Consider the following 25,041-nt stretch of genomic DNA (forward strand, 5'->3'; position numbering starts at 1 on the left):
GCGTTGCGAGAAACATCAAATGGCAAACGCTCAAAAAGCGGAACAAAACTTTTGATCTGAGCAGCGCAGAGCATTATCAGCTCGGCCCAAAAAACAGCGATCGCGGCCAAAGCAGCTGTGCGGGCTGATCTCGATCACGCGAACATTATTACACAGAGCTGCGCGATCCACTGAGAAGCAGTTCAATTCAGCGCAGAATTCTCTATCTCTATTATAAACCCACAAATGACTTTGTGATTTAAGCTTGTAAAAAGCCAGATGAAACAGCGCTGATATTCTCAACATGACGCAAAAACAAAACAAAAAAAACAGGCGAAACATGTTCCGAGAACAAACCAGCTTAGAAGACATTTCACACCAAAACGTATGAATTAATGCCTAATGCAGTAATGTTTTGTTTAGAAGTTATGGCAGTTTATTTTTATTTTATTTTTCATTTATATTTATACTAAATGTTTGGGCTACTGTTTTTGATAACACATACAATAGGTTTATAGAAAATCAACAAAAAAATCAATAAATATTTTCATAATTTTTCAGGAATTTTTTTTTTTTTAAACGCTTGTAAGTCTGAACCAGAATATCAAGATATTTTATTATTTCCCATATGATGGTGAAAAGTAAAAAAGCGTCACCATGTTATGTAGGCCTATAATAAATATTGGAGTATAACAAATAAAAATTCCTTCTAGATTATTTTATCCCTTGAGGTAGCCCTCGCACACAAAAAGGTTGGAGACCCCTGGTATAGTAACTATGTTTTATAATTACAAGTTTGTGTAATTTGGGGCTTCTGTAGCCAGTGACATTTCATTATTTGTATTTTATGGCATTGTACATTTTTTGTTTTTATTTGAAGGCTGAGGCTTCATTAATAAACACAACCCCAATAATCATCATTAGTTTTGAGATGTTGCTGTGAATACCTTGTCTGATAGGCTACAGTAGTGTGGCATACAGTAGATAGGCTACAGTAGTGTGACATCAGCACATCCTGGCTAGTGTCTGTCGCACACGGCTAGGCGAATGGGATGATGGGCCTATTTGGGAGAAAGTCCAGGGCTGTTTTTTAGCCCCAGTCCGTCCCTGGATGGGACTGGATAATATTCTGGTTGTTCCAAACCAATCTGACTTCTGACCTATAATGCTGCCTGAATCATAATTATACACTGTTCGTTCATTGGCCAGAGGAGAACTGGCCCCCCGACTGAGCCTGGGTTCTCCCAAGTTTTTTTTTCTCCATTCTGCCACCTGATGGAGTTTTGGTTCCTTGCCATTGTCACCTTTTTCCACCTTTGTTGTCATTGGCTTGGTTTGCTTATTTGGGGACATTAAATTGAATACGTAATACGGATGTGCATGATATCAATGTCTTCAGAGATTCGCGTTTTTGTTTTGGGAGACCGTTTTCAAAAACTTTCACTTTGAAACCCGTTTTCAAATCTTTGTGTTTTTTGCGCACCCAAAACGTTGTTGTCGTGTAAACGAACGGCTAAAACGCATTCAAAGTTTTACGTTTTTAGTTGAAAACGGTGTCGTGTAAACAGCCCCTAAAAGGGAATACACCCTGGCGGCGAAACATGGTAGTTGGCCGATAGTGCAAAGCCAGAGCTCAGCCTTCTCAGATGACAGCCCATGGCTGAGTCGAGGGAGGGAGGAGCCAATGTGTAGCTGTGGCTGATGACATCCTGGTGACTACTGATGGAGGCAGAGCTGATGGAGCCCAGGGCGCATATGGAGATCCGATGGAACTGAGCGACATTGCTGGGATGCTGTGGCGACGAGCGTCTGAGGCGGAGCCGGTTTGATGGAGGACAGAGGCGACGCCGAAGGGAAGGAGGAGCTCACTGCTGCCGTAGGGGTGGTAGAGTGCAGTGGAAGAACCTGTGGTGGAAGCAGATTGACGACTGACCAAGGTGGGACTAGGGAACCTGGTGAAGCCACAAGGCCGATGGTATCTGGTGGAGCCGGAGGTGGAAGGAGCCAAGGCGAAGCCAACAGGTTGACAGACTGAGATGGAGCGAAGGGATCAGAGGTGGAGCCACAGTATCTACTTGCTCAGGCACTGATGGTGGTTGCTTGACCTGAGGCTCGACATCATAGCAGGGCATCCTTAGAGATGGCGAAGGGCTGCAAACCTCCAACAGAGGCAGGGTTGGAGGACTTGGCTGAGCTCTGCGGTGATGGTGACAGAGGTAGGCTTGATGAGATCAATGACGGTTATTCCAATTCCCAACAGGTTAATGAAACAGTCTCAGTGCAAACTAAAAGGGAACACACATCAACTTAAATACTAAAGATAACGAGGTGTAAACAGCTGGACCAAACTAACTAATAACAGTGACCATGGAACTCATTAGTGGTGGGAAACAAAGACACCACTAATGGGAAACAAAGACAAAGAAACACATGTGATGAATGAAAACAAACTAAAAGTCCATGAAAGCAAACTAACTGAACATAATGGTGACATCAGCATATTAAACAAATTTTAAATACCAAAATACCAGTTGAACAAAAGGCATTGAACAAAGATTATAAGGAAAAATGGGAATTTAATGAAAAAGGTAATTTTTATTTTAAAATATAATAATTTCAGATCTATTAATTTTAAGCATTTGCATATTTTTCTGAATAATGACACTGATTAACTTTAATAGACTGACTTTTTTGACACTGGATAGTTAAAATTTTATATTTATGGGTCGATGGGTTTAACTTAGAATAATGAGTGTAATAATTCTTAGTAACATATGACGCCAGTAGAGGGCGGAGTTTTTTTTTTTGTATTGACTGTTGGCTCTGACAACAGAGGTGTATCAGATTGCAGCAAGCACACTTTGATGTACATTAGAGGTTATTTGTCTGTTTCATTGTGCATTTCAGTAGTACTTGTTGGCACAGGGTTCTCGCTGTGAGTATAAATCAGAAATTTCCAATTCACATGTCCTGTATTCTGCACATACTCATGTACAATGATGACATCTTGTGCAAAAGCTGAGTAGAGAACATCTGATCAACTCTTTAAGTATGATGCAATAAAGACAAGAAAAAAAAAGAAGAAAAGAAAAGAAAGAAAGACAAGAAACAAAGTCAGATTTTTTTGTAATTCATCACCATGGGACTTTATTTTTTTTTCATTGGTCATGATGAACATGTAGTTTTCACTTAATTAACAGCATCGTGAAATATATTTGAAGTACTTTAGGCCTGGTACTTTATTATTATTATTATTATTTTTATTATTATTCTTTCAAGTAGCCATATTATTCTTTCAAGTAGCCTACATTTAAGCACCTCCTGATAAAGAACTTGGCGTGTATTTTCCATTAATGACCAGTAGGGGTCACCCAGTATTTGTGTACATTTTCTAATCTGGTTGTCTTTGAATGTGTTTGATTCTTACTGTTTACTGTTACATTCCCATTCATCTCAAGGACATTTTCACTGATTGCTCATAAAGCCCTGGTAGTGCTATAATGAGTTGTGAAGACAGCAGGCAGAAAAAGTCAATTTCATGCTTTCAAGCAAGAGCTTCCAATTAACTTTAACATATCACATTGCTTCTTAAAGGGATAGTTCACACAAAAATGAAAATTCTGTCATCATTTACTTACCCTCATGTCGTTCCAAACCCGTAAGACTTTCGTTCATATTCGGCACAGATCGCTTAATATGATTAAACAGATTTAATTTAGTCTTTTAACTATTCCTAGTTGAAAGACTAACTTTCCCTTTAATGGCTGTTGAGGCTTTTTTCTTACAGAAATGTTTTTCCTTAATGATGCAGTTAGCATATACCAGGGGCTAACTGTCTATGCTAACCAACCAAACCCTAATTTCTCTGAGATGTGAATAATGTATCGTGAACACTAATTTGGGCATTAACAAGGGCCTTAATCCACTACATATTGGGACACTGATGTTTCATTGACCTGAAACACACACTGAAAGTTAGTATTTATCAACAGCATTGCAGTATTTTGTATTTGTCATTCATTCTGCCGGTGTTATAATGTGATTTGCGTTCTGTCTTTCTGCCTGTTTGTTTACAGTGTTCCAGCATTTCTGGATATGTAACACAAGAATGGCCAAATGGAGCGTCAGATGATGGGCTAGATGTTTCATGCCTCTCCCACGCTGCACATATGAGCTGTTAGTAACATTGAAATTATGTTATAAGAAGGATTAAAACTGGTATAATGAAACTGATGTTAAAAACTACTGCTATACTTTTCACATAAAATGGTCAACTATATTCCAAGAATTCCTCAATAAGGGTGTCTATATATATACACACAGTTTTTTTATGTATATTTTGTAAAAAAGAAAAGAAAAAAATGTCTGCCTTCTGATAGAAATGTTAGCTTTTCAGGACAACACTAAGTGTTCTTTTGTATGCAAAGTGTCCTTTGTTTTTAAATGATTAATTTGAATAAACATTAAATTATTATTAATCATTTTTTTAAATATATAAATTTATATACTTTTCACAAATAACTTTAATTTAATTTCCTGACTGTCTTGACAGACAAATAGGAGGTTCTGGGACATTGTGCTATATCATTCTCGATCTCTATAAACCGAAGAGAGTCCTCAGAGTGGGGCGTCCTCTTGAGTTCTGTCCCAAATCCCAGTGGGCCGTCTGTAGGGCTCTCACGTCACTCCTTCCGTCAGTCTCATAGGGGTCTGACATCTGCCACCATCCACAGCCCAATTTTATTATCATACACAAACAGTACAATCATAATTAAATACTGTGACACATACTAAAAGTCATATTGTGAGTTTTTGTAATTAACAAAAGCATATGATTTTTCTAAAAGAAAGTACCAAATAAAACATCCTTAAAACAACATTTGCTGCATAATTAAATCCTTTAAATTGATGCCTGGTTCTAGATATATTCTCTTTTTACTAGAAAAGACAAAGATATACTCATTAAGAATATGATTGTTTACAGTATCTGGTCAATTTAAATGTTTGCCCATGCATGTTTATATTTAAAATGCATCCAGCATACAGCAGTATTTGCTCATAATTTAGACAGCTGCATGTGCATTGAGGGCATCTCTGTAAATCCCAGTAGATTGAAAAGCAATGATCAGACAGTGTTATCTGCAGAAAACACACGCTCTTTTAACATGTTCAGGAAGACAGGAAAGGACATCAGCGTGCAGGAATGCTCTGGCTATGATTTCCTCCTGTCGCTCCTCTTAATTCCTAATCTGAGGGGAAAGCTGTCTATCTAGGGGATTTGTACAGCTGTCAATTAAAATCCCTTGACACAACCCTCCCCCTCTCTTTCTCTTTTATTCACTGCTTTCCCTTTCCCTTTGTTTCTTCTCTTCACTGGGGCTGTGTAGTCTTTAAAGTCAATGTGAAATAGTCAGAGGCGACCTTTGCAATTCGGAAGCAAAACGGTCGTAGACCCCCTAATGACAAAAAAGACAGACAAAAATATTGCATGCAATGCGACAGCAATTACTTTATTATCTCTGTTATATTTAACAATGTTATCTCATATTTCAGTCTTAAAGTCCCCTGTAGTCAATAATTGTATCCCTTAAAACTCATCTTTGATCCTGTGAATTTTTTTTTAATTCATGCCTTAAAGTAGCTTGAATGTAACTCTACACCATTGCTTCATTTAGTATACGTGGATTCATGAATATGCAAATGAGTTCCACCTCCACTCACTCATACAGGTTAATCTACAAGTCGATGTATCAGAATGGTAATGTGTTTTATGCATCGCTCTCTACAGCGTCAGACACAAAACGATAATTAATATGATTAGCCTTTGGCTTGACTATGTTATCAAACAGCTAATAATGTGTTACTAATGTTACACAAACCATGTTCCCGATCACCACCTCAGAGTCAGACAGCAACCTATAAAAATCAGCATCCTTATAAAAGATTTGAACAACGTAGAACTTCAGTGGAGAAAGGCATATAGTTCATCATAACATCATAATATACACCATACATATAAATAATTCATCCGCTATATTGCTAAATGTACCTGATTTTTCATATCAACAGAAAATAGTATACTGGGATAACCTGACTTCTCTTGAGACTCCCCTGCTTCAGAGTATAGTTAATGATATGCTAAAGCCCACCCCACATTGACGCAATTGGTTACAAAGTAGTTTGTGACATAAGACAGGCTATTATAAACCATGTTTTTGAGACTGTCTTTTTTTCACTGCAGTTTTAAGGAGAAAATACTCAGCAATGATGTTGACTTAGGAATTTGCAAATGGCTTGTCTTAAAGAATATTAAAAACACCACATAGACATATAAACAACATTAAAAACCCACAGGGGGTGACATGTAGAAATGACATCAAAAGCAGAAATCATTGGTCAAAAATTTATATTTACACAAATTGACCACCAACCACAACTTTCAGGCGCCTTCTTTATTTTTATTTTTTTTTAGCTTAACTGTCATGGAATGGAAACCACAGGATACAGCTATGCTGCCTTCAAAAATCAGTCAGATGAAGGTATCTCAGGAGACAGGAAGTGAAGTTAACGTTGGATTAAGACGTGCCTTGATGCCTTCCTACCTTACAATGCATCCACTGTCTTTATGAGTGAGTCGTCGAGTCATTCATTAGAAAGATTCGTTCAAAAATGCAGATTCATTCAGGAACCAAACGTCACTGTATTGCTTGGAGACACACAATGATTTGTTTAGAATAATTTTTGTGGGCAAAATAGATAAAAAACAGACAATATTGACAAAATTGTGTCTAAAATGTAACCTAATATGTCACCTAATATTCTTGTTTATTGAACTGTATTAAATCATATTTTGCAAACTCGCTGATATTCAAGAAAACAGCACTCTTGCTCGCATGGTATTGCATGAAAATTCATACAGTATTTGGTCTTGTTTACCAAATCGCTTCCTTCAATTACTTCCTCCTGTCCTGTCTCCTCTGTTATCTACTCCTTACCGGAGAAGGAGCACGAGTGGCCATGCTCTGCCTCTGGCCATGACTCCAATCCTAAGACTGTGATGGACCAGGTCTCTCAGAGGTGTTAGGCGAAGACGTAGACCGGTACAGACAAGTTTCCTCGGAAAGCTGCTGACCGTTCTCCCTCCTCTCTAAACCTTCCGACTACTGTCTCTATAGATGTGCCAAAATGTTCAGAGGGTGAGACTGGTACATCAAGGAGAAAGTTTTTCTCTTTCTCCTTGATGTCTATGACCGTTGTCTGAAGCACGTATATACACAGTTTAATTGGCTGACAACAGTCCATGACGTCACTACTGGAGCGTATGTGTGTATAAGAGGGTGCCTACAGTAGTAATACAACTTTTTTGTCTGAAGGAGACGTGCAGGCAAGCCGAGGCATGGCAATGAGAGGCAGTGTTTCGTTCCCCTTCTCAGGAACTTCTTGAAGTTGAACTGAACTCTGCGTCTTGGATTGACGCTATGGAGAACAAATATCCACTCTGCCATGCTAAAGGAATGCCTGCCTCATTAGCTGTGCCTATGCACAACTACAATGGGCATAGCATTATTGACTTTACGGACTTGTTTAGCCAGATTCAGAGGTGTCAATCATACAGGGTGCATCCTAAAACTCATAGACCTGTCAAGTGGTAATAATCCCTTGACCATTTTCCAAGCTCATATGCCCTGTGACAAGGAAAGTCCCAACCTTTTTTAACCTTCCTCCCTTCCTTGTTGGCCCAGCCTTAGCCACGTGCGGCCCAGGAGCAGAGCTTTAAGATTTAGCTATGTCAGCTTCTTTAGCTTGACACAGCTATTCATGAATACTGACCCAGACAACTTTTATAAGCTACCCTGGCCTACCACTACCACAAGAGGGAGGAAACAGGTTGCCAGGTTCTAAGGGAGTGGTTTTGGCTCCAACAGGGAATAGAGGTCCCTACATTAAAACCCTGACACTATTGGAGGGTTCTACTCTACACTCATCCCAGAAAGGACTGCCCAGACCTGTCCAGGGTACCAATACTCCCAGCACCTGACAAAGGTGCCTGATAAGAAAAAGAGCAACTAAAAAGCAATTTAACCTCTACTTGTTAGGTTCCACAGGACTAGTTGAGGACCCTACTTTAAAACCTAAACTGTAGGAGAGGGTTCTAAACGAAAGCTGCTAAAGGCAAATTAATCCCTACTTGTTAGGTTCTACAGGGCCGTTTGAGTTTCAACAGGGGGTGGAGGATCCTATTTTAAAAGGGATGTTACTTCTCCTCTGTGATTTGGTCTTGTTTACCAAATGGCTTCCTTCAATTACTTCCTCCTAGTGTCCCGGAGGTCTGAATCCATGGTGCAGCATGGCTCCACGACTGCTTCACAGGAGACAGTCCCTGGTCCAAGTCTTTAAGCAGATCTGCCTGGTAAGCTTGCAACACCGTCATCGCGTGCAAGGAACCACCGGCCTGACCTACTGCTGTATAAGTCCTGATGTTAAACACAATTCAGCAGGAATTCATTAATTCAAGGACTACCTTCCGACCCGAACCATGGGCTGTATGTGCTCAACTCTCATCCCTCACGAAAGAGTCAAGCATAGGTGGAGCTTCTCACTGTGACCGCATCACAAAGCATTCATTCAACTCCTTCGAGACCCGAACAAGCTCCGTTCAAAGACAGATTCTTATCACTCAATCGGAATTACAGCGTGAACAGAGTCTGCTACCACAAATGCATTGCTATGAGTGCCATCAACTCCCTCGAGAGCCGAACGAGCTTGTATAAATGCTGACTACTATCCTACGGATGAGAATCAAGGAAGTTTATTTCTTGTCTCTTTCAGTCACTCTCACAAATGCATCATAATGAGCACATCCGGCTTCCTCGAGGAGTCGAACGCGCTCACAGCGTTTGCTTTAAACAGGTATACAAACGAGCATCTCCTTGTTCCCCCACAGCCTTGATCCAGGGACAAGATCACTGCATGTTGAGTTCCATTTTGAAAGGGAACCTTTTTCATTTTTTATAACAGTTGTATTCAAATGGCGAAAAAATCTATTTGAATAAATCTCAGTATTAAGTGGTATGAAATTTAAACTTTAATTACAATATGCATTGATTTTCATGCTAGCAATAAATAAAACAACATAATATGAATAGGTCATTGTCCACCCTTGTCACAAAATATCTGTATGTCAGTATTAGAAAAATCAGTATTTCAAAATCAATCACCTATTTTCAGTTTTGAGTTTATTTAATAAAAGACTACTGCCCTTGGATCCTGCTTCCTCTAGTGATGGGCAGATCGAGACTTCATGAAGCAATGAAACAGTTGAACCAAATGGGCCATATTGTTTCGAGGCTTCGAATCAATCCGACACCCGTCTCAACGGTGACACCTAGTGGTCACTTGCAGGTGTTGAACTGAAACAACCTTGACGAGCCATTAAAAAAATTTTGTTTTTTTATTATTGTAATTTTCTAATATGTGAAGCTTGTAACCTGTAGGCTCCTCACTGTGCATAATGTTATTTTGGTCCAGCAAAATTTATATTAATAAAAGAAATCAAGCCACAATGTCTCACTTTTTTAGAGATTTTTATTCAAAAATATTAATTTCTCTGCTTTGGAAGGACTTAAGCCTGGTTCACACGGCAGGATAATTGGGCCGATTTTAGCCCCGATTCACCCCTTCCGACAATCTTAAGGATGCTCTGATTATCGTAAAATAATCTGATCAGATATTCCTGCCGTGTGTGGTGTGTTAAGGCTGCTCTCGTCTGCTCGGAAGGACGTCGGGACCGCTCCGATCTCAAATCGGGGATATCCAACATGTTGGATTTATTTGGCCCGATTTCTTCTTGTGTGTGGTGTCCCCCGAGCACGCAGCCTGTGGACTGTGGAGTGTAGCCAATCAGAAAGCGAGGTGACGAGGCGCGAGGAAGCACCGGGAAATATAATCAAAACAGCCGGCGGCATGGCGCACCAGAAAGTCCGGTGGACGTCAGAGATCATCGCCTTTTATTTTGATAACGTTTTTTTTTCGGTTACAAACAAACTACAAAATATTGCCACTGCATCCTCTTCGTCCGCCATGATTGTTTTCTCTGAAGTCACGTTTGATCTCGAGGTATAGTGCGCGATTTCCCATCTGATCTGGGAATGCTCGGGAGTCAAATCGGTTCGTGTGTGATGTGTTGATTTTGCCGTGTGGCTGCGCACCACACACTGTACGACCAAAACTGTTAGACCCGTGATTTTATATCCCTGTGTGTGGGGTCTCTCAGGTTTGGAAAATCGGCCGACAATTTTAAAATCGTCCCGTGTGAACCGGGCTTTAGCCTACTTCTTTTTTTACAGTTAATTTCTCCAGCCTTTGAAAAAATCCTCTCACAAGAGACACTTGTTGCTGGCATGCAAAGATATTTTTTAGCTAGAACATACAAATGAGGAAAGATTACTGCTCTCTCTTTCCAGTAAGTTTGTGGATCATGAGTTCTGGGCAAATACGCAAATTTCAAATTCTCCTCAAATGGCGCATCATGGATGATGTATTGTTGCAGTAGGGTAGCTGCCGATCATACACACATCTCACTTTATTTAGGGTTTCTAAACGGAAATGCTCCCACACCACAGATGTACGGCATCTCTTCTGGGGAGCCTCCATTTTATCTATCTATCCAAATCTATCTATCTATGTATCTATCTATATGAATCTATCCATGTATCTATAATCTATCTATGTATCTAGATATAATCTATCAATGTATTTATATATGTGTGGTCTGTTCCCGACCGTGTCAATCAAACGCTGATTCGGCGGACCACACCTGATGAAACACTTAGGATGCTTTCACATCTGTAGTTTGGTTCATTTGGTCCGGACCGGGCAAAAAATTATACTTTGTAGCATTTTTAAGGCGTTTTGGTTCCTTTTCACACCACACTGATCGCTCTGGTCCGAATCAGTTTATGAGTTGATAAAACGAACCAAAATGCAGTCATGTGACAACATCCACATCACTCGGAATGCATTTCCATAACTGCACTTCGTTTGGTCAGAATTAACGTGCGGGACAATTCCAACAGAACTCCCAGAAGTAAACAAAGCCAGCAGACTACACGTCGCTGTTTACTATGGAGAGACGACTGCGTGGGCTGATTGTATCCTTGGTCATATTTTATTATATAGTTTGTCTACACCACTTTAGACAAACAATAATATTTGAGAATGAACCGAGGATGCGGCTCGAAAATAATGTTAATAATAATTTCTATCAGGCTCCGCACCTCCTCACAACTCCAAGTTTGTCCGCGAGCTGCAAACTGTCAACAAACATTTCTCCTCATCCTATAATGCACAGCGCAGCTGACTACGGCAACTGGCTTAGTCCAAAAATGCGCAGTTCTTTGGCAGTTGGTTCTGTTCGAGGTCGGATCACGTTCTCACCACAAACGAACCGCTCCAGAGTTCGTTTCAAAGCGTACCGAGACCACCTCTTCCAGGAGGTCTCGGTACGCTTGTTTGGTCCGCTTTTGGTGCGCACACGAGTGCGATTGCCGCATTCTCACCTGCCCAAACGAACCGCACCAACGGGGAAAACGAACTCTAGTGCGATTCAACCGAACTAAATGAGGCAGGTGTGAAAGCACCCTTAGTGAAACACTTCGAGGCTTCGTTTGGCCATAGTCACGTGACATGGGTGTTTTGAATCACGCTTCGGATCAGTGGTTCGAAACATCTGCGCTTCGGGATCTCGCAAAGCTTCGGAACGACTGTTTCGGGATGACTGTCAGCCATCCCTACAAATGGGCCATATTGTTTCGAGGCTTCGAATCAATCCGACACCCGTCTCAACGGTGACTCCTAGTGGTCACTTGCAGGTGTTGATCTGAAACAACCTTGACGAGCCATTAAAAAAATGTGTTGTTTTTTTATTATTGTATTTTTCTAATATGTGAAGCTTGTAACCTATAGGCTCCTCACTGTGCATAATGTTATTTTGGTCCTGCAAAATGAATATTAATAAAAGAAATCAAGCCACAATGTCTCACTTTTTTAGAGATTTTTATTCAAAAATATTAATTTCTCTGCTGTGGAAGGACTTAGCCTACTATGTCACTATATCACCAAAAATCCGCTATCTCAAAATCAAACTCCTCTCACAAAAACCCACGAGGTCAATATGCGTTGATTTCACTTTTATACAGATGTGCGATTGTGTGGTCTGTTCCCGACCGTGTCAATCAAACGCTGATCGGCGGACCACACCTGATGAAACACTTAGTGAAACACTTCGAGGTGTTTATCACTGTTATTTATCACTGTTAAATTGTTATACCACCATAATAATGTTGCTATCATTAGCCGGTAGGGTTGGGAAATAGCCAATTGCCAAATAAATCAGAATTTTTGGGCTAAATGGCGATGTATGGTATAATCTGAGTATTTAATTATTATTTTTCTCTTTGAAAAAAAAAAAAAGTATTTAATAAAAATATTAATTAATTAATTATCAATTAATATCCTGATCAATATTGTCCTACAAACAATGTTCATATTGAAGGTTATAAAAACAAACATAGTGTAACCTTGCTGTCTATCTGCAGTCTATCCAAAAAAGGGGTCAAATCACATTACATTCTAACATTGCAACATTACAATCTAAAAACAAAATAATGCTTTTTAAAGAAGTAGATAAATTTACTAAACTTAAAATAAAAAATAAAAACAAAGCTAATATCATAAAAATACACATGTAGGTTTGAAATTCTCTAGCACATTTATGCTCACCAACAACAACAAATATTCAACAACAAATATTTTAGCTAAATATATTTATCATTTAGTGCTAATGTATATTTTAGTCAGAATAATTGCGCTCCTATTCTATTGCGCTCCGTCTGTTCGGCGCGCATGCACGCGGCGGCGCTCGTTCACGGAAGTTTAGCTTGCAGAAAGCTCATCCTCTCATGACAGCAAACTGGAAATATTGACTTTCTAACATTTACAGATGGAGAATATGTCCGTGAAATATAAGTTATGCACTGAGGAAATTATTGGATGTCACTTCAGCTTATGGCTAAAAATTATTAGAGGTATATTTGTTTCCACCAATCGCTGCACAAGTGAAGTTTACGTATGATGACGAAAGCACGTTAGTGCGAGCCCTCCCGGAACCCATAGAGAATGCATTGCAGTGCCAACAGTTTGAAAAAAAATATCTTTGAATGTAAGTCTATGGGAACACTCTGGGCGATTTTCGGCCATAGTGAAATCGGCCAAAAAGAGGCGGTACTCCACAGAACGTGACTTGGCGCTGATTGGACTATATCCAGAGGCAGAACAAAAGTGAGTGACTGCTAGCATAACTCTGTGGTTGAATGAGATTGTGATTGAAAAAGTCCCTTTCACACTTTGGTGGTGCGTCGCCCGATCGCCCTAATGAAGAAACCGCCGCTGTTCATAATGCTGTTCGACCATGAAAGTCTATTAAAGGTACACTGTGTAGGAATTTCTCCCATCTAGTGGTGAAATTGTATTTTGCATTCAAACGAAAAGTGCTTTCTAGCGCCTGGCTTTTTCAAATGCATGTTGCAACTATGGTAGCTGTTATGTACAAAGAAGCTATGACAACATGTCTTCCAATAGCACTTCATCGAGTTTTCTTTTGGGTGATGAGGTTCGTTATTTCACTTTTTTGGCGACGAGGATTCCTTCTCCTGTGGCTCGGCATAAGTATGATCCTGCATTATGAAGTACCGTGCAGTGCACCCTTTCAAATTTGCCGGGGCAGTGACAAGCGCCTCTCACTGATCTCCTTGTCTGTTTCAGCTGGTTTCAGTCAGCTGGCTCTGAACGAAAACGCATTGTGGAAATGCGTTGAGGTAGGCTAGTGCTTTTTGTCCCTCTCTGCTATTATAGTTTTTCAAAATGGTGGAATGACATGGAAGCCTCCTTGGACTTACCCGTCCAATATAAGTAAAGATAAGAAATTCTTCGCTTTCGAGGATAAGTCAGATCATTGGCAGAGGTAATTTTATACCAATGAGGACATATTTATGAATAAAGACATTGATTTTAGCTAATAAAATACTTAAAAAACTACACAGTGTACATTTTAGAAAGTATTTTTTTATTCATGTTGGATGTAAAGGGCAGTTTAGCAGGCAGATACAGGCTGTGCATGAGTGGCTAAATTTTTACTGCTACAAGAAGTGCTGCAGACAGACTTTAGTCTTGTTTAGAGCAAGAGAAAGACCTTTCCTTCCGCTGACATGATGAAGGGGATGACTCAACTGTCTGTGCTGCGCAGAAGCGTTTAACCCGTTCATGAGCTTCAGGAACAGGCAGGATGCCCAACGATGACAGCAGCTGCTGACTGACTCTTCAAAATAACTAATTTTACTGATGCTTTATGTAATGCTCACATGAAACATACCATCAAACCCTGAAGCATCACACCCAAAATGATTAGGATGAAAGCATAGAAACAATAAATGGACAAATATTGTTAATATTATTATTATATTTGTGCCTCATATAGTGTTAAAGGAAAAATATTGGCATAAAATGTATTTAAAAATTACAATGATTACAGAGACTTAAAATATTAATCAAAAGCTTATTTTAAAAAGTCATGTCTTCACAAGCTTGGTAAAAATGTGAATGCTTGATTTCACATTTTTAGGCAGCGTCACTAGATCTATTTATGTTTTACAGTAGAGTGTGGCAAAAAATGTCACCAGTTGAGAAACAAGGTTTAAAGTGATAATACTATAGAGCTTTATAATAGTAAGAAATTATTTCTAAACATATTTGTGTCGTGTTTAAGGGAGTATTATGCATGCCGTTGCGTTTTGTTGGTACATATATGCCCTGACATCAGCTCAGATCTGCTGTCAGGACGCTTTACCTTCATAGCAGTGCACTCAAATCAGCCCTCACCGGCTAATTCTCTCTCTCAGTGCACAGATGCCACAGGCTCTCTGTGTTTGCTCTGAGTGCATGATGGTCAGTGTTAGTCATCAGCCCTTCTGTTCCCTGCAGGTACTTCATGACTCTTTTTTTCATTCCAACTTCTGTCTTTACTCAGTGTACTGAAAGGGGCTTCGGATAACAGCACTTTAAAGGGCTTGTGTCGTGAGGAAACTCATTTCCTTTGATCTTTTCAGATAAAAGACTTCAAACATACTATGCATTTCGAGCGTCGATCCATTTATTGAAAATAAACTGGACATATTCAGCTCACACAGTAGAGCATGATGCTAGCAACACCAATGACATGGGGTTTGATTCCCAGACAACGCATGAATAGATAAAATGCATACTTTGAATGCAATGTAAGTTGCTTTGGATAAAGCATATCCCTGTAGTTATCCTTACTTTAAGGCCAGACACTACGGGCAAAAACAGTGTTTTTTCATGCATCTGTCACTTTTGAGATTTGGGCTTTTTGGCTTTTCATAAAGTGTTTTGGCTTTTCATAAAATGTTTTTAAACTAGTGGACAGAAAACATCCAAATTACACTTTTAACTGTATCTTTAATAGCACTTAATATATTTGCGTTTGTAGATTTCAATTACAGTATATATCTTTAAAGGACGTTTTCTCAAAATGAGTTTTTCCTCCTACATTGAGCCATAAATCTGCACTTCAGTAGCACTTACATTCACCAAACTTTACAGTTTTGTTTTTATCTATATTCTGAAGGTTATTATAGAGGGGTTTATTCATATATAATTTTCCTGATTTTATACAACATTTTATTCGAAAATGGCAAATCTATTTTTGGCAAATCTGTCTAAATCTGTGTTAGTGAGCACTTCTCCTTTGCCAAAATAATCCATCCACCTCACAGGTGTGGCATATTAAGATGCTGATTAGACAGCATGATTATTGCACAGGTGTGCTTTAGGCTTGCCACAATAAAAGGCCACTCTAAAATGTGCAGTTTTACTGCATTGGGGGGTGGGAAGAATAACGCTGTCGTATACGCTGATCCAGAGCATCACAAACACATTCATTCATGCTGACTGCAGGATTGTCCACCAGAGCTGTTGCCCGTGAATTGAATGTTCATTTCTCTACCACAAGCCGTCTCCAAAGGCGTTTCAGAGAATTTGGCAGTACATCCAACCAGCCTCACAACCGCAGACCACGTGTAACCACACCAGCCCAGGACCTCCACATCCAGCATCTTCCCCTCCAAGATTGTCTGAGACAAGCCACCCGGACAGCTGCTGCAACAATTGGTTTGCATAACCAAATATTTCTGCACAAACTGTCAGAAACCGTCTCAGGGAAGCTCATATGCATGCTCGTCGTCCTCATCGGGGTCTCGACCTGACTGCAGTTCGTCGTCGTAACTGACTTGAGTGGGCAAATTCTCACATTCAATGGCGTCTGGCACTTTGGAGAGGTGTTCTCTTCACGGATGAATCCCGGTTTTCACTGTACAGGGCAGATGGCAGACAGCGTGTATGGCGTCGTGTGGGTGAGCGGTTTGCTGATGTCAGTGTTGTGAATTGAGTGGCCCATGGTGGCGGTGGGGTTATGGTATGGGCAGGCGTATGTTATTGACAACGAACACAGGTGCATTTTATTGATGGCATTTTGAATGCACAGAGATACCGTGACGAGATTATGAGGCCCATTGTTGTGCCATTCATCCACGACCATCACCTCATGTTGCAGCATGATAATGCACGGCCCCATGTTGCAAGGATCTGTACACAATTCCTGGAAGCTGAAAACATCCCAGTTCTTGCATGGCCAGCATACTCACCGGACATGTCACCCATTGAGCATGTTTAGGATGCTCTGGATCGGTGTATACGACAGCGTGTTCCATTGAAGAGGAGTCAACAGCCATTGAAGAGGAGTGGACCAACATTCCACAGGCCACAATCAACAATTTTTTTTGAGAACTGCACATTTTAGAGTGGCCTTGTATTCCGGCAAGTCTAAGGCACATCTGTACAATAATCATGCTGTTTAATCAGCATCTTGATATGCCACAACTGTGAGGTGGATGGATTATCTTGGCAAAGGAGAAGTGCTCACTAACACAGACTTAGACAGATTTGTGACATTTTTTTGAGAGAAATGGGCCTATTGTGTAAATAGAAAAAGTCTTAGGTCTTTGAGTTCAGCTCATGAAAAATGGGGGCAAAAACAAAACTGTTGCGTTTATAATTTTGTTCAGTGTAATTACTTTATAATGATATGGCAATATGAACTTTAGTGTTCAGTATTCATACCGTTTCGCTGTCTGTGTTTTAAATGCGCATCTAAAGTGTCAGTGCTCTCTGTGAAGCGTGATCTCTCTGTGCTGCGCACAGCCTCACGTGTTAATGTAAACAACTCAGCCAGTGATAGTTCGTTATTTGGCCTCTGGTTTCCGCTCTCGCTCTGTATAATGCCAGCATTGTCTCTGTCTCTTCCCAGCATGCTCGTACTGTGTTATGACAGCATACTCTTCTCTCAGCCGCTCCAGCAACGGACGCAACCCGGGAAAATCGACGATAACGATAGTTCCACCAATCAACTATCGGTACCAATATATCGGCAAAAACGATGAATCGGTCGACCTCTACTAGGGAGAGTTAACTTATTGAGGCCTCCGATCCCTAGGATAGCAATTTGTGAGTTATAGGCTCTCTGTGAGCCTTCTTACAAGATATCCTGAGTGTGGGGCATTGTAAGGTCTCCTTTTGCTTTAGAGAGTGGTGATGCTGAGACCTCCATTCCTAGAGCTCATCTAGGTTGTTTTCCAAGTGGTTAGGCACCTGTCATGCCGGAGGCATTCCCCATAGTGACCCCTAGAGGACTCAGCGTCTTGTTCCTTATTCTTAGGGAACGCCTCGGTTACGACTGTAACCTCGGTTCCCTGAAGAGGGAACGAGCGTTGCGTCGAAACTGACGCTATGGGGAACGCTTTGCGTGATGACGTCTTGAAGCACATGTAAAATCAGTCCAATGGTGTGGCGGAACGTCAGAGGCGGGTGACGTCACGTACCAGGAAGCTATAAAAGCCGGTCCGAAACAGAAAACGAAAGCTTCGTAAAGTCTGAAGTCGCGCTGACAGGCATGAAGGAGATATGGCAAGGCGACGCATTGTCGTTCCCTCTTCAGGGAACCGAGGTTACAGTCGTAACCGAGGCGTTCCCTTTCAAGGGAACTCGCGTTGCGTCGAAACTGACGCTATGGGGAACGTCTATACCAACGCCTCCATAGCTACAAATGTCTGTCCTGTGTGTAATCAAGTGAGCAGCACTAAGAAGACAAAACATGAGACCCTGGAGCAGAGTCTAAATCCAGAGAGTAGAACCTGACGAAGGTGTGCGGTGAGGACCAGCCTGCCGCATCACAAACGTCCTGTAAAGACACTCCTGATATAAGGGCCTTAGAGGCCGCCATACTCCTAGTAGAGTGCGACCGGACAGCCAAAGGAGAAGGCTGTCCCGCCGCCTCATAAGCAAGTGAGATAGCCTCAACCACCCACTTGCTCATTCTTTGCTTAGACACCGGACCTCCCTTGTTAGGAGACCCAAAGCACACAAATAATTGATCACTTTTACGCCACAGGGCAGCTCTGTGGACATAAGCGTCTAACGCCCGAACTGGGCAAAGCAAATTATTAGCCTCCTGGTCCGCATTTTGAAAAGGAGGAGGACAGAAGGCCTGCAGAACAATAGGTCTAGCCACATTAGTGGGGACCTTGGGGATATAGCCCGGTCTAGGGTGAAGAAACGCTTTGACCATACCCGGAGCAAACTCCAAGCATGACGGAGCAACCGACAATGCCTGGAGATCCCCTATTCTCTTCAGAGAAGAGATGGCGAGAAGAAACAGAGCTTTCAGAGTTAGAAACTTCTCAGGAACCTCCTCAATGGGCTCAAAGGGGCCCAGGGAAAGGCCTTGCAGCGCAACGGACAAATCCCATGGTGGCACCCTAGAGCGAACTGCAGGCCTCAGCCTCCAAGTGCCACGAAGGAAACGAGATACCAAAGGGTCTTTCCCCACAGACATTCCACCCAAAGGAATGTGGTAAGCACCTATGGCCGCCACATAAACCTTTAAGGTGGACGGGGTCAGACCTGCAGTGAACCGGTCCTGCAGGAACTCCAGAACTGTACCAATTGGGCAGTTGACTGGATCCAACCGACGGTCACTACACCAAGAAGTGAATACTCTCCACTTCAGGGCATAAAGTTTCCTCGTGGAGGGAGCTCTGGACTGTAGAATGGTCTCAACAACCTCAGTTGAGAGACCTGACTCTATGAGCTGGGCCCCCTCAGAGGCCAAGCCCACAGGTTCCACAGTTCTGGGCGGGGGTGAAATATTGAGCCCCCTGCTTGGGACAGAAGGTCCCTCCTGACAGGAAGCTCCAGAGGATGCCCGTCGAGGAGGGACACAAGATCGGGAAACCATACTCTGCCCGGCCAGCGCGGGGCTATAAGAAGCAGGCAAACCCGGTCCCTGCGAACTCTCTCCAGAACTCCCGGGAGCAGAGCAACTGGGGGAAAGGCGTACAGACATAGCCTCGGCCACGTCTGTACCATAGCATCCAGTCCCAGAGGAGCTGGATGCGTGAGGGAGAACCAAAGTGGACAGTGAGACGTCTCTCGAGACGCAAACAGATCCACTTGTGCTTGGCCAAACTCCCTCCATATCAGCTCCACCACCTCGGGGTGGAGCCTCCATTCCCCGGGCCTCGGCCCCTGTCTCGACAGAGTGTCTGCTCCTATATTCTGTACCCCAGGGATGTAGGCTGCCCTGAGTGACAGCAACTTCCCCTGGGACCACAAGAGGATATGGCGTGCCAGATTGGATAATGGGCGCGAGCGCAAACCCCCTTGGTGGTTGATATAGGTGACTACCGACGTGTTGTCCGTATGCACTAACACATGGTGTCCCCTGAGATCTGTGATAAAGCTCCTCAGAGCCCGGAAGACAGCTAACATCTCTAGGCGACTGATATGCCAGGAACGATGATGGTCTTCCCACAGACCTTGAGATGAACGACCCTCTAGGATCGCTCCCCAGCCCGTGAGGGAAGCATCCGTCGTTAGCAGTTTGCGACGACAAGGAGCTCTCAACACTGGGCCCTGGGACAGGAACCAGGGTTTCTTCCACATAACCAAGGCACGTAGGCATCGCCGCGTGACCTTGATTGTGCGAAATGGGTTGCCCCTCGGGGAAATGGGTTGCCCCTGCTGCCATGAGACCCAACAGTCTCTGGTACTGTTTGACAGTGAGTAGCTGGCCTAGCTTTACACTTTTCACAGCTGCAAGGATGGAATCTACACGTGGCGGTGACAGGCGCGCCTGCATCGACACAGAATCCCAAACCACGCCTAAAAAAGTGGTCCTCTGAAGTGGAGAAAGCACACTCTTCTTGGCGTTCAGCCGTAACCCCAGCTCTTTCATGTGGGCGAGAACAACATCTCGATGTTGAACCGCCAACTGATGCGACTGAGCTAAAATCAACCAATCGTCGATGTAGTTCATGATGCGAATACCCTGGAGGCGCAGAGGCGCCAGAGCTGCATCCACGCATTTGGTGAAAGTGCGGGGTGATAAAGCCAGGCCGAATGGAAGAACTCGATATTGGTATGCTTTGCCCCCGAAAGCAAACCTCAGGAACTTCCAATGACACGGACGGATGGAAATATGGAAATATGCATCCTTGAGATCTATCGTGACAAACCAGTCCTCGGACCTGATCTGTGGCACGATTTGTCTCAAAGTTAACATTTTGAACTTGAGCTGCATGACTGACTCGTTCAGAACTCGAAGATCTAAAATGGGACGCAATCCCCCGTCCTTTTTTGGAACTATGAAGTACCGGCTGTAAAACCCGGTTTCCCTGTTGGAGGGAGGTACATATTCTATGGCCCCTTTCTCTAACAGAGTGTTTACTTCCTGTTCCATAACCAGAACCTGCTCGGGGCCCACCACTGTGGGCAGGACCCCCATAAACCGAGGTGGGCGTTTCTTGAATTGTATCTGATACCCTTTTTCCACGGTCTGCAGGACCCAACGAGAAACATTTGACAGTAGCTTCCACGCTGTCAAAGATTCTACTAGAGGTACCAGCCTCTCGAGACTGGTTTCTGGATTTTGTTGTTGTTGAGTAGTCGGTTCGTCGCCCTGTAACGGCGCACCGGCAGGGAACGACCGAACAGACTGCTCTAGCACCCTCCTCAGAGGGGGCGGGCATCCCGAGGCCACTACGTTTCCGGGTGGACCTTGAGATATGTGCTCGCCGGAGACCGCTGCGCCCTGTAACACCGGAGGCGGCAGGGTTGGCAGAACGGTCCCCTGAGGGCACAGAAGAGAGACGGGCACCGTGAAAAGAGGTGTTAACCGCTCTGCTTCGGGGGGGACTACCCTCATTTGTCCTGAGCCCTCGGACGTCAGGACTTTTTCCCAGCAGCCTTCTTGGCGGTAATAACGGTCCGCAGATCCGTTCTACCCCTCGAAGGCTGCTGGGTTTGAGAGCGCCCTCCGTGTCCCCGAGATTTTTGTGGGGGAGCACGGGAGGACACACTCTGTTTTTGAGTGGCACGATGTACAGCGCTCTTTTTAGAGGAGTGAGGCTGCTCCCGCTCAGCAGCCTCAATGAAAGAACGGCGGGGGAGAAGTTTTTGCAGCTTCTTTTGTTTAGAAGCTTCTTGAGATTTAGCTACAGCACTGTTAACTGCATCACCAAAAAGACCAACAGTGGAGACCGGAGCATCTAAGAGAACGTGTTTCTCTTTGTCTTTAATATCGCTCAGATTGAGCCACAGATGCCTCTCAGTGGCCACCAGGGCTGCCATAGACCGCCCGATTGATTTAGCGGTCTCCTTGGTGGCCCTGAGAGACAGATCTGTGGCTCTGCGTAGTTCGGCCACCGTGTCAGGACCAATTCCCCCGCCCTCCTCTAAATCTCCCAATAATTCTGCTTGATAAGCTTGCATAAGGGACATCGTATGCAGACACGCTGCAGCTTGACCAGCGGCTGCATACGATTTATGAACCAGTGCTGATGTGAATTTAACTGGCTTAGAGGGAAGTGAAGGAGCCTTCAAGGAAGATGCCGTTGCTGGAGAGAGATAGCTCGCAAGCGTCTCCTCCACCTTCGGCATCTCCCCATAACCATATTCTTTATATTTATAAATGGAAGAATAGTGAGATGTTTGTGGTGTGTACACTCTGTAAGACACTGGTTTTCCCCACGATCTCGACACCTCGGTGTGGAGATCGGGGAAAAACGGAAGGCTCCTGCGCTGAGGCTGTGTACGAGATGGCAGGAAGCGTTCGTCGAGCTTACTTTTCGAACGAACGTCCTGCCTATCCTCTGGCCACTCAATAGATAATTTCTGAACTGCTCTCGTGACAACATCGAGCAATTCCTCAAAAGCGTGAGACTGAGGTGGCGAATCCTCAGACTCAGCTTCAATACTAACAACGTCCAACTCCTCAGAGCTGGACAATTGCAGTATTGGTGCCTCCATCGGGGGGGAAGAAACCGCAGCGCGTGCTTTCACACCCTGATGAGAGGCACTGGATCTATCAGAAGGAGGCTGAAATAAGGCAGAGCCCGTCTCAGCATCCACTGATAAATCCATTTGTGAACCCCAGGTCGGAGATCGACGCCGTGCCTCGGCAGCGGCGGGACCCAAGCCCTGGGGAACGTGATCGGGATTGAACCGAGCCAAGCGGGATCGGAGCGTACGAAATGGAAGCGCCTCGCAATGCACACAGTCACCACCCTCGAGTGCTGACTGGGCATGCTCCTCACCCAAACAAACAACACAAAGAGTGTGAGTATCACCTCCCGTTAAATAACGCGGGCAGGGATGGACACACACTCTAAACTGCTGCTTGCTCGCCATACTGAATATATATATATTCGGTTGTTAAGTCGTGACGTAACCAATACTCTTTCCGGGTCCAAAGTCCAGGTCCTCTCTACCTACCTACCGCTTTCGCTGGTGTTTTGGTTATTATTGAGTGTTTTTACAATGCCGCAGTGCTGTGTCTCGTGTCCCGAGCTAACTCACTTCAACCTCGTAAATCTTCTTTTTCATTGAGGACTCTACTCTTAATTATGCCACCTGAGTGATGAGCTACACTAACCACTCTGTTGGTGTTAAAGGAATTTAAACCCTTTTTGACCGCCAAGGGTGCCTCACTAAGAAGGACGTGATCGTAAATAAATTTACAGGTTCCACCGTTGTTATTTCTGGACCGCTTGGGACCCAAAACGTCACGCGTGACGTCAGACTTAACAATCGGATATAATATAGACAGACAACACCAAATAACAAGGACAGATTCAACACAGAGCGCAACTGAAGACTCAGAAAGCTTTCGTTTTCTGTTTCGGGCCGGCTTTTATAGCTTCCTGGTACGTGACGTCACCCGCCTCTGACGTTCCGCCACACCATTGGACTGATTTTACATGTGCTTCAAGACGTCATCACGCAAAGCGTTCCCCATAGCGTCAGTTTCGACGCAACGCGAGTTCCCTTGAAAGGGAACCATGGTTACATGCGTAACCTGAGACGTTTTCCGAACTCTGATGCGCACCCACGAAACGTACCCGAGTCCGCATAAAAAGTGTAATTGCTGTTATTCAGATGCTCTATGCATTTGTTTAATTATTCATTTATAATTAAATCCATCATTTCATGCATTAGGCATAGACCAGATGAAGAGCCAGCATATCAGATAAGCAAAGCCCATAACCTATCGTCGTTATAACGATCGCAAGCAACGGTGATTAGACTTTGAAAGTGCAACATTTCAAGGTATAATCAAGAAGCTACAAGGAAGCTATAGGTGACGTGAGAAATGATTCAACTTGAAGATTGCATCTAGGACAAGTCTATTTATCCTGCATACTGTGTCTGGGAAAATCTATCATGCTGGTGTTTGATTGATATATTTTTTTAAAGGTTTAAAAATAATATTATTACAACTGAAATCAGAATTTTCAAATATTTTGTGCTTGTGAGATATAATCAAGCTTTAAGTGCTATTTAAGTGAAGCTTAACCCTCTGGGGACCAAAAACGCGCCCGCGCGTTTTGCTCGTTTTTTTTTTTAGCAATGAAAAATAAACACAAAATGCTCTGTTAATTTTGATCTTTCATTTTCGTGTAATACATCAATCGATCCTGTTCAGTTTCTATTTTTTTTCTGTATACTCACAATACAAATAAAGTGTTTTGCTTTTTGACAAATAAAGAAAAACTAACATGATGCTATTTCTGCCTTCTCTCTGTCAGTAAACTCCCATTTGAAACGCGTTCGAAAATTATCTATAACTCCGCGAAAATTCAGTCAAACAGGCAAACAGACCCACGGGCATAAAGCTTGAGATCGCAGCTTTTAAATGAAGTAATTTATATAAAAAACAAATATTATCAGCTTCTGTAATCTGTATAAAAAGAGAGCGACTCCAGTCGAGCTCATTAGGAGCCATTCAAAAGTAATTTGACCACGCCCCGGAGAGCGCGTGCTATTCAAACGCAAATTCTGAGAACCATTTCAGTCTGTGAAACGCCCCCACATCAGCTGTAAACAAAGAGGCATAATATAGCCTACCTTATGGAGAAAATTTTCCGTGCTGATATGAGGAGCAGATCCCGCTGAGGAGTGAGGTAGGCTAAGTTATCCTTTCTCAAGTGTTAATGTGGAATAACGTTATGGAATAACGTTGTAGGCTTATGTAAACAAAAAGATGAATCGCGTTTCTATAATATGAATAGCGTTTCTGTGAGATGAATGAAGGGTACATATTTGTAAAGACTGTTTAGCCTAAATATGAATCGCGCGTCTGTGTGTGAAAGAATAAACTGCTTTTACAGTTACAGTTACTGCGTTACAGTCAGGCGAAGTATGAAAGACAACATTTTGTTGACTAGATTTGGGTACAGTTTTTACTGTAGAATATACTGTCACATCAAATAAGCTTTTCTGCTCATATATATAAAATACTATTTTGTCAAAAATAAAGTCATAGACTAAGATGTTCCAATGTTGGCTATATTCAAACTAATGAATACATATGATAAA

General features: G+C 42.7%; 1 protein-coding gene across 1 annotated transcript; it reads right to left on the minus strand.

The window, feature by feature from the left end:
* Positions 1 to 1,695: 1,695 nt before the first annotated feature.
* LOC309496363 (uncharacterized protein) lies at positions 1,696 to 22,843 on the minus strand (the record flags this gene model as incomplete). Its single annotated transcript, XM_082166357.1, has 3 exons — positions 21,800 to 22,843; positions 20,249 to 21,555; positions 1,696 to 2,010 (listed from the first exon to the last, which is right to left on the minus strand). Exons 2-3 carry the CDS (start codon positions 21,368 to 21,370, stop codon positions 1,696 to 1,698), a joined length of 1,437 nt encoding a protein of 478 aa, XP_082022483.1. The 5' UTR covers positions 21,371 to 21,555; positions 21,800 to 22,843.
* Positions 22,844 to 25,041: the final 2,198 nt, after the last annotated feature.

The sequence above is a fragment of the Leuciscus leuciscus genome, assembly GCF_965113295.1.
Source record: "Leuciscus leuciscus genome assembly, chromosome: 4".
Taxonomy (NCBI): domain Eukaryota; kingdom Metazoa; phylum Chordata; class Actinopteri; order Cypriniformes; family Leuciscidae; genus Leuciscus; species Leuciscus leuciscus.